At 54.5% G+C, this 14,021-nt stretch overlaps 1 protein-coding gene across 1 annotated transcript; it reads right to left on the bottom strand.

Annotated features, from left to right (window-relative positions):
- Positions 1–3,927: 3,927 nt before the first annotated feature.
- On the bottom strand, positions 3,928–9,090 carry Myl3 (myosin light chain 3). Its single transcript, XM_026389941.2, has 7 exons — positions 8,890–9,090; positions 6,564–6,591; positions 6,303–6,452; positions 5,504–5,677; positions 4,405–4,482; positions 4,263–4,302; positions 3,928–4,132 (listed from the first exon to the last, which is right to left on the bottom strand). Exons 1-6 carry the CDS (start codon positions 9,022–9,024, stop codon positions 4,274–4,276), a joined length of 594 nt encoding a protein of 197 aa, XP_026245726.1. The 5' UTR covers positions 9,025–9,090; the 3' UTR covers positions 3,928–4,132; positions 4,263–4,273.
- Positions 9,091–14,021: the final 4,931 nt, after the last annotated feature.

Genomic DNA, 14,021 nt, shown 5'->3' on the forward strand with positions numbered 1-14,021 from the left:
AGAGGGGGGCCTGCTGGGCGGTTGGTCGGGCCTGGGGGAACCCTGTGTGCACAGACACACACACTCCACATTCCAGTAGTGCTCCGTCAGCATTTGGGCAAACCAGGATTGTGTGGCTTTGGGAGGGCGGAGAACAAATAACCCCCAAATTTGGGAGAAGGCGGAACTGGGGCTGGTTGGAAGGGACTTAGGAGCAGCCTAGGGAGCCACTTCTGTGCCTGGTCATGGGTTCAAGGCCTGGTTCTCCTGCTACTCTCTGAGGTGACTGGGTCAGCATTCCTGAGGGTTGTGACTCTTCCCAGGCAGGCTCATCCTTACCCCTCCCCACATTCCCTGCCACCACCCAAGGCCTCAGGATTCAACAGTACAGCACAGCAGATGTGCCCCCAAGCACCCCCTAACGTCTGCAGCATGAGGGGCTATGTATCAAATTCCTTGGGCCCCTCTTCCCCCCTCCCCAGTTTCATACATTCCTCTGTCTGGACCCTTTTCCTCCACACCCTGATCTCATTTAAGGCCTTCAGCTTTCTGTCAGCCCCTCTGCTGCTGAGTGCTTTGGGTCCTATAGTCCAATTTCTCACACCTGCAGTCTGATTTTTTTTTTTCTTTCTTGAAACCTAGTTAAAAAAAAAAAAAAAATTTATCCAATATCCAATTACTTCAAGACCCCACCAGATTTTATTCTGTTTCAGCCTGAATTTCTGGCTTTCTTATACCACCCCCGTCCATACGATCTAATTCATGTCCCCCTAGTGACCTCAGAGTCCCTGGGGATGGTGTCTGGAAGAACACAGGATGTTGGAAGGCTGCCAAGAGCGATGGGTGGCCGTACAGGACATCAGAGCAGCAGAGGAATGATTTGTTCTGGATCTGTCACAGGCCCAGCTCCCACAAGATTTTTGTCTTTTGAGTTTAAGTTCCAGACCCCAAACCTCTGCCCTAAAAACCGTTCTGAGGATCTACTGCAATATCTTTTTCCCCACGATGTCACTGGACCTTCTAAGGTTCTGCAATTTCAGAGGGACTGTGGAGCTCTGTCTGGGGTTCTGAGACAGAACTCTGCCCTCAGTCCATCGCCCTCAGCCTCCTAAGGATTGGAGAGGCAGGCAGCTATTCCTGCCACCGTAGAGCAAGCTCAGAGATTAGGTCCAGGCCAGATGAGCAAAGTGAGACAGAGACCTCAGATCAGACCTCAGCCTCATGGGGCATATGACCTGGCACTTGAGGCCTGGAGGGGACCACGCTGGGAGGACAAACCCTTTACCCCTTCCTATCGCGTTCCACCAGCAGCAGGGCCACAGGCTGGACCACCCTGCTTGAGGGGGGAGCTGGGACCTGTGTTTATGCAACTGTGGGGAGGCCACAGCCTGGCTGGCAGTGCCGCCCGCCCAGCACCAGGGCTGACTCAGCAGAGACCCCCAGCATGGACACACTTAGACAAGCCCGCAGACCCACAGACACGCTCACTCATGCACACACAGCGGGCAAACACACATGTACAGATGCACAGACAAATGGGCACAAGTGCACTTATACACTCACAGACACACACACACACACACACACACAAAGTGTGAACACAACTCATTCACAGTCATGGACACACACGCATGCTTGCAGGCGGGCACATGCAGACACCCAGGAACACAGAAATGCACGTAATCTCCCTGGTCAGGCATATGGGGGATGCCAGCAAGGAGGAGGCTCACCTGTGCAGCTGAGTGCCAACCCAGGTGAGCCTGCCTGGGAAGAGCTGCCTCCCTGTCCACCCTGGCTCAAATACCCACAGCCAATGACCCAAGTTTAGGAATGACACGTGGTCAGTACAGCCACAGAGAACATGTAAAGGGCCCCAGAGGGGCAATGTGGCCGTGGCAGGATAGAGACACATTCTAAGTAGAGTTGTGCCTCAAAAAGTGGGACCAAACAGCGTGAGCCAGGGCTCATCAGATCCAGTCGTCCTGGTCCTGCCCCCACCTGTCACCTCCATCCTGTCCCCTCCTCATCTCCATAAGACTAGAGGGGTGGGGAAGGCACAGTGTCCTGGGGGTCCTCCAGGATGCTCCCTTCCACTACCAAGCCAAGGTGAGTAAGCTGATAGCTCCCAGGAACAGGGGAGTCTGCAAGATGGAGAGATCTTTGGAGTCAGGCAGGCATCCTTGACTGAGCAGGACACATGCGCCCTGGGATCTGGGATAGATGTGAACTTGAAGGTTCTTGCCTAGTGATGACTTGGAGCACCCCTACGATCCCTGCTCAGGACTTCAGCTCACAGTCAGCATCCCCAGAAAGAAAATTCTGGGACAACCCAAATCCCATCCATGCTGTAGCATGTGTCAGAATTCTTCCTCTTTAAGGCTGAATACTATTCCATTGCACATATATACTACATTTTGCTTATCTATTCATCCACTGATAGACATTAGGTTGTTTCCATCTTTGGGCTATTGTCAATTACACTACTATGAACATCAGTGTACAAATACCTATTCTAGACCCTATTTTCAATTATTTGGGGTATATACTCAGAAGTGGAATTACTGTGTCATATGGTCACTCTATTTTTTATCCTACCATGCTCTTCCATGGTTGCTGCACCATCTTGCATTCCTACCAATAATGCACAAGGGCTTCAGTTTCTCCACATCCTCACCAACATTTGAAATTTTCTACTGTTGTTGTTATTGTTGTTTTTATAGCCGCCAACCTAATGGGTGGGAAGTGGCATCACCAATAGTTTTTGTTTGTTTCTTGGTTGGTGAATTGGTACCAGGGATTGAACCCAGGGGTGCTCTACCACTGAGCTATCTCCCCAGCCCTTTTTTATTATTTTATCTAGAGACAGGTTCTTGCTGAGTTGCTTAGGGCCTCACTAAGTTGCTGAGGCTGGCTTTGAACAATCCTCCTGCCTCAGCCTTGAGAACAACTGGAATTACAGATGTGCCCCTCCAAGCCCTGCCTCTCTTGTAGTTTTGATTCGCCTTGCCCTCACGATTACTGACACTGGGCAGTTTTGCATGTGTTTATTGACCATTTACAAATCTTCTTTATAGGAATGTCATTCCAGCCTTTTGCTCAGTTTTTAATCAGGTTGTTTGGGGTTTTTGTTAGTTGTTGTTGATTTACAGGACTCTTTTTAATTCCTGTCCTTTAAGTCTTTGTCCAACTATCACCTTCTCAGATAACCCCTGACCCCAGGACCTCATTATGTCAACCACCTCCCAGCTTTCTCCCTCAGGCTCCGCCAGACGCACACTCCCCAGCCCCTTCCCTAAGTTCCTCTTCAGCTTCCCTCACTATTTGACACTGCTGTGTTCCCAGTGCCTGGGAAAGAGCCTGGCACACAGCAGGTGCACAATAAATGCTAAGAGGATAAAAGCAGGAAGTGAGAGCCTCCTGTGACACACTCACCCTCTGTATACACATTCTTCACACAAACTCAATCCTGACACACTCACACACACACAGACTTCCCACACCACCCTCAGGCAGCCCGGGGACAAAGTGAGCCCCTACCCTGCCACCCATTCCCAAAGTGTCTCAGGCCAGGCCCTTCCCTGCGCTGGGCCTCAGCTTGCCCCCTTTTAACATGGGCAACTCTGGGCCTAATTTTTTTAAATTCCTGTTTTCTCAGACTCCCAGTGTCAGGCTCCCAGTGACAGCCTTGTGCTAGGGGCCACAGCATGGCTGCCATCTCCAGAGGCAGGTGGGAGGGCAAGAGCAAAGGAAGGAGACTGGAAGTCCTCTAGTTCAACCCTGGTCCCAACCTGCTGTCGGTGGCCCTTAGAATAGACCCAAGTCCATCAGAGGGCCACCGAGAGGAAAGAGGTAGGAGGGATGGAGGGAAGGAGAAGCAGGAGAAGGGAAGGAAAGAGGGAGGAAGGAAAGGGGAGCGGGAGGGGAAAAGAAAGGAAAAGAAGAAAGAAGGAAAGGAGGAAGTCATTTATTTATAAGGCTCTGGATGGAGACAGAATGCAGTCACAATGAGCACAGCCCCAGGCAGAGATGGCAACCAAGCAGAGGGCTTGTGTGGGAGCCTTGGTCCACTCCCCTCCTTCCCACAGCTCCAGGCCACTGCTGTCAGCATCAGGACAGGAGATGAGACATCCCCAGCTCGCCCTCCCTGGGCTCCCTGACAACAAAGGCAGCCACAGGTTACAGAGGAGGGGCCCACGGAGGGAGGCGGCACTTGCCAACTGCGGACTGACGTGGCTGGAGTGGGGAGGGGCAGCCAGAGGTGTGGAAGGGAGCCGGGGTCTCACCTGTGGGAGGCTCAGCTGGCCATGATATGCTTCACAAATGCTGGAAAGGGGAAAGGGATTAACAGCTCAGCCCTGGGCAGCCAGGTGGAGCTGGGTCCTTGGGCTCCCCCTCCCAGAGCACCCGCTGCCCAGCTGTGCCCACCTTCATAGTTGATGCAGCCATTGGAGTCCTCTTGCCCAGCCATCAATTTCTCCACCTCATCCTCTGTCAGCCTCTCCCCTGGGAGGGCGGGAAGCTGAGTTAGCATCTTCCGGAAGTGTGGTGGGGGAGGAGGGGACTCACCGAATCCCCCTGGATGGTGGGTCTGCCTCTCTGGAATTCCCACCGCCAGCATTGCTCACAAGGCCACACGGCTACCACCCCCACCTTTGAGGTCTGAGCACAAGTGACAAGTCAAGAAGGGCAGGGCCTAGGGTGGGTCCCTGGTGACTTCTCCAAGTCCAGGCACCTTGGTGTATAAATGACCATGTAGACTATTCTCTGTCCCCACTAGGCTGACAGGGGCTCTCTGTATAAGAGAGGAGACCAGTCTCCCCCCCCCCACATACACACCTTGAGGCTAATGGAAGGACTCATGGGGTAGAGCTGGACCTTGGGGGATGATTGTGAAGGGGACCAAGACACCACCTACTGCTCCACAAACAAGTCCGGCATTTTCCTGACTCTACCAACCGCAGCTTCCCTGCTCCCCAGCCTCCCCTGGTACCTCCACCTCCCCTTACACACACACACACACACACACACACACACACACACACACACAATCCCAGACAACAGCACAGGACTGAACACAGCAAGCACTCAATAAATGTTTGCTGCAGAAAAAAAGTCAGTCTGAGGAGAAGGGGAGGGCCCCACCATCCAGCCACCTGATTTTGGGGGTGAGTGGAGATGCACAGGACCCACAGAGGCCACAGAGGATGCCCCGGGCAGTCCATCCAGGAAGCAGACATGTGACCTTGACCTTCTTGGCCATTTAGAACATTGAACACCAGCACCAAGTTGACCCCGCTGACCTCCAGCCCTGCCCTGCCCCCAGAGCTGTTCCCATCTCCCTTCAGTTCTGTGAGCGGCACCAACATGCATTCCATATTCCCTGTCTAAATGGCATTTCTGTCACCTGCCACTGAGAGACCTTGACGGTGTGACTATCTCCATTTCACAGATGAAATGCGGACCCAGCAGACGCCAGACTCAAGATGCCCCTGGAGAAGGAGCCAGGTGGGGAAGCTGCCCTCACCCAGTGTGGCCAGCACGTGGCGGAGCTCGGCACCCATGACAGTGCCATTGCCCTCCTTGTCGAAGACCCGCAGCCCCTCCACGAAGTCCTCATATGTGCCCGTGTCCTTATTCTTGGAGATGTGCTGGAGCATGGGCAGGAACGTTTCAAAATCCATCATCTTGTTATTAAGGTCTGCAGAGAGATGACCCCAAGTCCCCGGTTAGAGGGATGGGATGGGGACATCCTTCTCCCGTGCCTTTTAATGAGAAGCCATCACCTTTACACAGTTCCCAAAGCATCTACACTAGTTTGCCATTTATAAAGCATGTCACCACCACAAGGCCCTTTACAGTCTACTGAGAAAAGCAGTTTGTACATCCTTTGCTGTTCACAGGACAGTCTGCTTCCCTGCACCATCATAGTGGGCTCTGTCCTTTGTTAAAGTCATTTTCTTATGGACCTCACCCTCCCCGATATCTGTGTTGGGTCGGCGACAGCTGGGCCAATCAGAGGCCTTCTCTGGACCTGTGAAGGCCTGGGTTTCATTCTTCCTGGGAACGAAGTAAGCAGCCTAGGTGGTCAGTCCCCAGTGACCAGGACTGGCCAATCCACATGGGGCCAGATGGTCCAGCAAACCATCCTGCTTGTCGCCATTGCCAACACAGCCCCACATCCAGCCACCACGTCCTCATCTGAATGATGGGAGGAATGACAGGGCAGGGCCGGGAGGTTCACTGCAGCCCCACCCACTGGTGGCAACCCACCCTTCAGAATCCCCTGGGACTGGCATTGCGGGATCCTGGGCAGGGTGCACTACCTTCTTGTTTTGGCTTCCCCAGGACACGGAGCACCTCGGCTTGTGTGGGGTTCTGGCCCAGCGCCCGCAGGACATCCCCACACTGCCCGTAAGTGATCTTCATCTCACCCTTGGGTGTGCGGTCAAACAGCATGAAGGCTTCCTTGAACTCTGCAGGAGAGGGCAGTGAGCTGTGGGCTCTCCAAGGGGAGCCCACCCCACTCCCCCACACCACTGCGGGACCCTCACCCCAGGGAGCCCTGGGCTCCAGAGCCTGCTCACCTTCAATCTGCTCCGGCGTGAACTCGATCTGAAAAGAGGCCCCAAAGACTCAGTTCCTGACCAGCCCAGGCCCCAGGCCCTTTCTGTTCTAGCTTTTCCCTATTCTAACATCCTAGACTCTACCACCCAAAACCTCCTGTTGTCTACCTTGACATCCACCTCCCTCCCAACCCCTCCCTTCCTGTCCCATATGAAGGCCTTGGGTCTGTGGGTACCAGATCCTGATGCCTGGTGGGCCGAAGTTAGAGGGTAACTAGGAGGGGGGCTTCCTAGCATCCCAAGGCCTCAGCCCACTGTGGGCCTTACCTGGTACCCTGGTTCTAGACAAATGGGCCTAAAGCCACAGGTCTGACCAGGCTGGCTTTGCCTGGGGCCCTGTGGGCAAGACGGTCAACATGAATGACATGGAAGTTTGGAGAAACAAAGTGGTAAAAGTGAGGCTGCAGGCCAGAGGCACAGTGTGTCAACGTGGAATTCACATGTGTGTGTCTGAATGTGTCTACTCTTTACAGAGTCCTCTGGGTCCCTCAAGGCTGGGTGCTGCCATTCACAGGGCCCCACCTATACCTGTGTCACATGTCCTGTCTGAGGGCCTCAAGGAGGCTCTCCTACTTCAGTACAGCCTGCGGCCAGGGCTGTGCTGCCGAAGTATTTGCTGAAGCCACTTTGAGGCCACCCTGAGGTCAGGAGGCCTCCTGGGACCCAGTGTCCCCCTCCTCACCTGATACCAGATCTATTTTTATCACTGCAGTCACTCTCCCCAAAGTCAAGGTCACATCAGGGAAAGGAGCTTGGGGGAAGGGGACGTGACTGGCACCTCTCTCACTGCCACTCCCTCAGAGCCCCACCAACCTCCATAGTGCATGCCAGTGTCAAGGGACACCCTGTCCCTTCCACCCTGCATGGTTGTCCCTCCTGGTTTTTGTCTCAACTCAGTGTTGGGAAGAACAATTTGTCACTCCCCCTGAGAGCTCTCTCCACAAGAAACCTGGTACAATTCGTTTCCCTGGCAAAGGCTGTGCCCTTCACCGGCCAGCTGGGTTGAGGAGAAGGGGGACACATGAGGGACCTCATCATCACCACCTCTCAGAGCCTGGTGAGCCTGGACAATTTTACCATGGGTCCCCAGGTGCTCAGAGCCTCACCAGGGGGCTTTCAGGATGTAAGCCTGGGCCCTGCAGGTAGCAGGGGGACAGGGAGCTAACTGAGGGGTGCCTGTGCACCAAACAGCTCCCAGCAGCCCCTGAAAAGGGGGCTTATCATCCCGTTTCACAGTCGAGGAAACCAAACCTCTGCGTAGGAAAGGAGCTTAGCTCCTAAGGCATAGCAGACTTTGGGTTTGAGCCTGTGTCTGCAGGGACAGAGGTTGGTGTCTCTGGGCAGGCTCATGGCCAGGAGGAGGATCTGTACAGATGAGGGCAGATCTTGCTGAACTTGCAGGAATGGGGAGGGCCCCTCAGGAGGCAGCTGGGGCAGCAGTGGCTGCTGGCCAGCCAAGAACGGAGAGCAGGCAGGACGCCGCGCGTGCTGCTATGCGGATGCCACAGGTGGGAGTCATGGTTCGTCCTCCAAGTTTAGACTCTGGGAGAGACTTCCCAGCCAGGAAGGGCTCCTGGGGCCACTGATCTGAGCTCCACAATCAGCTTCCTGCATCGCTTATTCAGTCTGTGCCTTGATTTCCCCACCTTCAAGCTGAGGCCCAAGAGGGCTCCATCAGCTCTGGGCTCAGAAGTCTTGATAGCGGGGCTGGGGTTGTAGCTTAGTGGTCGAGCACTTGCCTCGCATGCGTGAGGCACTGGGTTCCATCCTCAGTACCACATAAAATAAATAAATAAAACAAAGATTTAAAAAAGAAGAAGAAGTCTTGATAGGGGTGATCCTGGACAGAGTCCTCACTAGCCATCGCTCTCCATTCCGTCCACCCTAGGGGGCTTGGCATGGACTTGGGACACCCCAGCCAGACAAGGCAGACCCCCTCCCCCCGTCTGGCTCTAGGATTTGAGGGCTGAAGAGAGTTAGTTGGCACCAAGGTTCCCCAAGGAAAAGGAGAGTGAGCTTCCAGAACCACTGAAAAGGTGTTTCTTTCAAACCCCAGGCCAGACTCCATTCTTAGAGTGCCCAGGTTCTCAGTAGCACCAGGGAAGTCCTACATGCTGTCACCCTCCCAATACCTGAAGCAGGCAGGGCTTGTCCGACCTCGGCATAGACATTCCCAGCTTCCGCTCAGTGCTCACTTCCGGAGCTTGGCCTGACCCTGGAGTAGATCCACTGGGGGATCCACTCATCTCCTCAGCCCCTCCTACCTCCACCCAGTACCCACACCCACCTTGATCTTGGAGGCATCGAATTCAACCTCCTTGGGGCGCTCAGGCTCGGGTGCAGGTGCAGGTGCGGGAGCTGCAGCTGCTTTAGGGGCTGCCTTGGCATCATCCTTCTTGGGCTCTGGCTTTTTGGGGGCCATGGGAGCTGCAAGCACAGAGAGGGACGTGAGAGAAGAATGCAGAGAGCAGGGTAGGTGAGCGTCCCGTGCCCAGGCCTTTATCCTGCGGTGGACACCTCATGACCCCAGCCCCTCCCCCGCCATGCACAATAGGGACAGGGCCATAAAAGGACATTGGCTCAGCTCAGGGGCTATTTTGGGGCCTGGAGAGGGCATTGTTCAGGCCCAGAAAGGGTGGGGGGAAAGGGAGGGCTCTCATTCCTCCCAATCACCTGTTGGGGAGAGGGAGGGTGAGTGGGGGCAGTCGGATGCCACTGCTCAGCACAGGCTTATGCACACCACCAGGGCCCTGCTGCCCCTCAGCAGGTCAATAAATTGAACAGGTGTAGAAAGTTGGATGGTGCATGCTGAGTACTGTTGGGGGCGGGAAGCCTGGGTTATCTCAGGACACCTCTGGAGTTCACTTCCCATCTGGGCAGGGAATCCCCTGTGTCAGTGTGTCTGTCTCTGTGTAGGGGAAGGGGAGGCCAGGATGTGTGTTAATGTGTCTGTGTGTGGCAGGGGGTCTCTGCACATCTGTGTGAGTCACCTGGGTGTCTCTGTGTGGTGGGATCTCTGCACACTGTGTACGTCTGGCAGGAGGCGGGGGTCTGTGTATCTGTGTTCTGTCTCGGTGGGTCTGTTTCCGGGTGTCTGTATGCAAGTGTGTCTGTGTGGGCCTGTGTGAGTGTGTGGGGGTGTTGCCTCTGTGTTTGTGTCGGGGTGCTTACTTGTGCCTGTGTGTGTCTGGCCATGGCAGGCAGCTGCAGCCCTGGTTATGAGTGCAAGGGTCTCCAGGCAGACCCAGTGCCAACAGAATGGCTGTCTCAAGGGCCATTTCCCCAGGCCAGTTCAACAGTCTCCCTCCTAGGTGCCTGTGCCTGGCCCTGAAGTCAGTTTCCCAGGTCTTACCCCTGGCTTCTCACTGCCCTCCCTGAGCAGGACCCAGTCTCCTACCTTTGCCTACATACCTCAGGGCTCAGCTCCCTGCCTGATCATAGTTCCCACCATGCCCTCTGCCTGGAGCCCTTGGCCCCTCCTTTGTTTGGCACTTGCAACACTCAGCCCCACCACCCCCTTTCCAGGAAGTTTTATATTTCCCTCTGCCCAGGATTTTGGTAGAGAATCTGTATCTCTGAAGGACCCCAAGATGTTGGGCAGGGTTTGTCCCAGCCCAAGACACTCATCTCAGTTCCTACCCTTCCATGCCCACTCCGAGCTCCCACCCCCCAAGGCTTAGCCTAGAGTGCCCAGTCCTTGGAACTAACCTTTGGTGCTCAGCCCTCAGCAAATGGCGGTGACAGAACACACCCTATTCTGGGCCACCATTTGGGGAGGTAGGGAGGCTGAGGTGGCATAAGGCCTTTCCAGAGAGAGGGGACATCTTGCAAACACATTGGGCTCTGTACCCTGCCCAGTGTCTGTGCCTGGGGGGTAGGAAGAGGGTGTTCCTGGTTATTTTTAAGTGCCTAGAGCCTTTGATAGAAACTTCAGAGGCAGTGTCTCCACCCCCAGGCCCCAAGAGACTTCCCAAGTGTGGAGAGGGGGGAGTAGCTCAAGCCTGAGAGGGGGACACATCAGGGCCTCTACCTGGGATACCCCACCATCTTCCTGCAGGGCCTGGGTGCCAGTCATCCTGTCACTCGGCCTTACTAGGAAGGATCAACAGTCCAGGACTGGGTCCCTCTCTCCCCCACCCCCGGCTGGAGCACATTCCTGCCTTCATCTGGAGGGCAGAACACCCCACATCTGGAAATCTGACAACATCCGGGGTTGGGGGGGCAAGTTTTTCACTTTTCTTCCAGATGTTTGGCAACACTATTGAGAAAGAAGAGGTGGGGGAAGAGGGTCTGCAGAGACATCCAGAAATACCACAAAAGGAGAAGACAGCCTTAGGGGGGCTACAGAGACGGACCCCTGGACCCCATGGCCTGTGCCTGCTCACTCTCAGGAGAGTTGAGTCTGGACATCCCACAGTGGCCCCAGCCACTCACAGGAAATCAAAAAAAAAAAAAAAAAAAAAAAAAACACTACCCAATTCCCTTTCATTCATCAGGGCAAAACCAAGGTCCAGGAGAGAAGACATATGCACAGGATCACCCAGACACCCTCCCCCCTCCCCCCCCCCCCCCGCACATTTCTTTCATCCTCACACAACTGTCATCCCTTGGAAACCACCCAATACTGACTCAGCCAGGGGTGATTGACATGAGCATCCTGGCCCAGCTTCCAGGTCTGTAGACCAGGTGGACAGGCTATCCAGCCAGAGCCTTGTAGTGCCACCCAGAGGAGGGTGGTAGGAGGGAAAGTGTGTCTTGGTCCCCTGCAATGGGGACAGAGTGTACAGAACCATCCCATTTCCTCACCAGGGCTCAGAGGGAGGCTGGGCCAGGCCTCTGTCTGAGTGACTCTTGGACTCTCCTGTGAGCTCCTGGAGCAACAGTGCCCCAGGCGTCCCCAGGGGATCACACTCAAATCAATAGCAGATGCCTGGCTCCTAGCAGGGGCTGCTAACGCCCTCCCAGGGTCTGACCCCTCTGCTTCCAGCAAGATTGGTTATCAGAAGCCAGCAGCAAGATTATGAATGGGCAGGTGGGCAGGCAGGGCCTGGCCCTGACCCCTCTCTTCCAGGTCCCAGACTGAGCTTCTAGGAATATCAGCTTAGCAAGCAAGATTCTGGCAAAGCCCAAGGGGCTTAGAGAGCTCCCCAAACTCTGATGTCTGAGCTGTGACCCAGTCAGATGCATATCCCTCTCTGGGGGCAGCCAACTTACCTCCCTCTGTCCCCAGGCAAGGGGAACACAGTGAAAGATATGGGCCCTGATTTCTGAGGGCCCCATGTGTTGAGGCAGGAGAGCCCTAGCCACATGGGCTGCCTTCCAGGTTCTTCCCAGCCCACCCTCATCCACCCCCAGGGACTTTGCACAGGCTGCTCCCCTCTCCCGTCCCCATACAAATGCCTGGGACTCTGGCCTCTGCTCCTTGTCACTCTCTGGTCTCATGGAGATGTCTACTCCTCTGAGGAGCCTGCCTGCTGCCTCTGCCCTGTCTCTCTCCTGACTCCGTATCCATGCACCCCCTAAAATCAGCTCGTTTTTGTTCTCCTATCTCCCAGATGTGTCCTCCCTCCCATGAATGGTAACTGTCACAGCAGAAGTCTTCCCTCTTGCACACACAGCTGTATATCCCCAGAATCCAGTACACAGTAGGCATTTAATCAAGGTTGGCTGAACAAATGTCCCAAGTTTCCCAGTTTACCCACCTCTCAGAGAGTGATAAAAACCCCTTTCCCTTGGGGCTGGGGATGTGGCTCAAGCGGTAGCGCGCTCACCTGGCATGCGTGCGGCCCGGGTTCGATCCTCAGCACCACATACAGACAAAGATGTTGTGTCCGCCGAGAACTAAAAAATAAATATTAAAAAATTCTCTCTCTCTCTCTCTTTAAAAAAAAAAAAAAAAAAAAAAAAAAAAAAACCTTTCCCAAACCTACCTTTGCAGTAGGGTGAGGGGAAATGGAATCTGCCAAACAACTGACAGGAATGCAGACAGCAGTTGCCCCCAAGACCTCCAGCCATCTCCTCCTGCCCACCCCAATTCACGTTTCTTCCTTATGCCACTCTCCCATCCACCGCTGAGACTCCTTAACAGCCTGAAAGGAGTAAGGGTGACCCCCCCCACACACACTAACATAAGCAGAAACTTGACCATAATGGCCGGCCAGCAGGGGGCGTAGAAGGGATGGGAACTGCTCTTTAGTTTCTGAACCCCAAACCTGGAATCTGGAAGCCCCAACACTGTCCCCAGACTCAGACCTCACAATCTGAACCCTACATTTGGAACCCAAAATCCAGAGACCAGGACTAGACTCTGAGCACTCTGAATCCATAGTCTAGACCCCAGAGCCCAGACACCCCAGGGCCCAGGATTTCTTTTTTTTCTTTTTTCTTTTTTTTCTTGCAGTGCTGGGGATTGAGTCTAGTGGCACTCTACCACTGAGCTACAACCCCAGTTATTTTTTTTTTCAATTTTGAGACAGAGTCTCCTTTAATTGCCCAGATTGGGGTCAAATTTACACTCCACCTGCCTCAGCCTCCAAAGTCATTGGGATCACAGGCTGATACTACTGGGCCCAGTCTGGACCCAGGATTCTAAACCTAGACCCTAGATCCAGGTCTCCAGATCCAGGACCTAGAACTTTGAACTCTAGGACTGTAACCCCAAACAAAACCCTAGACATGCACACCTGTAATCCCAGCAGCTGGAGAGTCTGAGGCAGGAGGATTGCAAATTCAAAGCAAGCCTTAACAACTTAGAAGGCCCTAAGCAACTTAGAAAGACCCTGTCTCTAAATAGTTTTTTTTTTTTTTTCCGAAAAGGATTGGAATGATGTGACTCAGTGCAGCACCTCTGTGTTCAATTCCTGGTACCAAAAAAAAAAAAAAAAAGACCCAGAACCCAGGACAGGGCTGGTGGCTTTCCAGAATGGCCCTGCCTGTTGCCCCGTGTGGACAAGGGTGGGGCAAGAGACAGAATAAACTCTTGGCCAACAACGGTGGTGGGTGCTTGGCAGACATCCCTGGTAGTGTTCAGGAATGTCCCTTGTCCCATCAGAGCCACTTTGAGGAGTTTAGAGTATGGTGACACGTGGAGGGAGGGGGAGAGCGGGGAGGCCTGGTTATCCCGTGGGCCCCAGAGCCAGAGGCAGGGAATGAGGGTCAGGCACCCACGTGCCCTTGTACCCCAGGCCGCAGGCTCTGCAGGCTGCCCTGGCCCGCCCCAGCCCGCCTCTCCTGGCCCACAGCCTCTGGGCTGGGACGTAGTCCCACACTTCCCGGAGGAGTCGAGAACGCGGCCTGGGCCAGACCCAGAGCCTTAGAAGTAGGTCAAATGTTGCCATGCAGCAGGTCCTGGGGACCCTGTCCTGGTGCAGACAGGCCCCCGGGTTGCTGCTCACCCTCAGAGACACATGCATGTAACCA

This window comes from Urocitellus parryii, chromosome 3 (genome assembly GCF_045843805.1).
Source record: "Urocitellus parryii isolate mUroPar1 chromosome 3, mUroPar1.hap1, whole genome shotgun sequence".
Classification (NCBI taxonomy): Eukaryota; Metazoa; Chordata; class Mammalia; order Rodentia; family Sciuridae; genus Urocitellus; species Urocitellus parryii.

Bases quoted from the DNA above. Each gene is read 5' to 3' on its own strand.
- Myl3 (XM_026389941.2), bottom strand. From the start codon at position 9,024: ATGGCCCCCAAAAAGCCAGAGCCCAAGAAGGATGATGCCAAGGCAGCC. The intron at 6,453-6,563 runs GTGAGCAGGCTC...CCTCTCCTGCAG, and splicing joins CACGCCGGAGCAGATTGAAG to AGTTCAAGGAAGCCTTCATG. The intron at 4,483-5,503 runs GTGAGGGCAGCT...CCGCCCTCCCAG, and splicing joins CCACGTGCTGGCCACACTGG to GGGAGAGGCTGACAGAGGAT.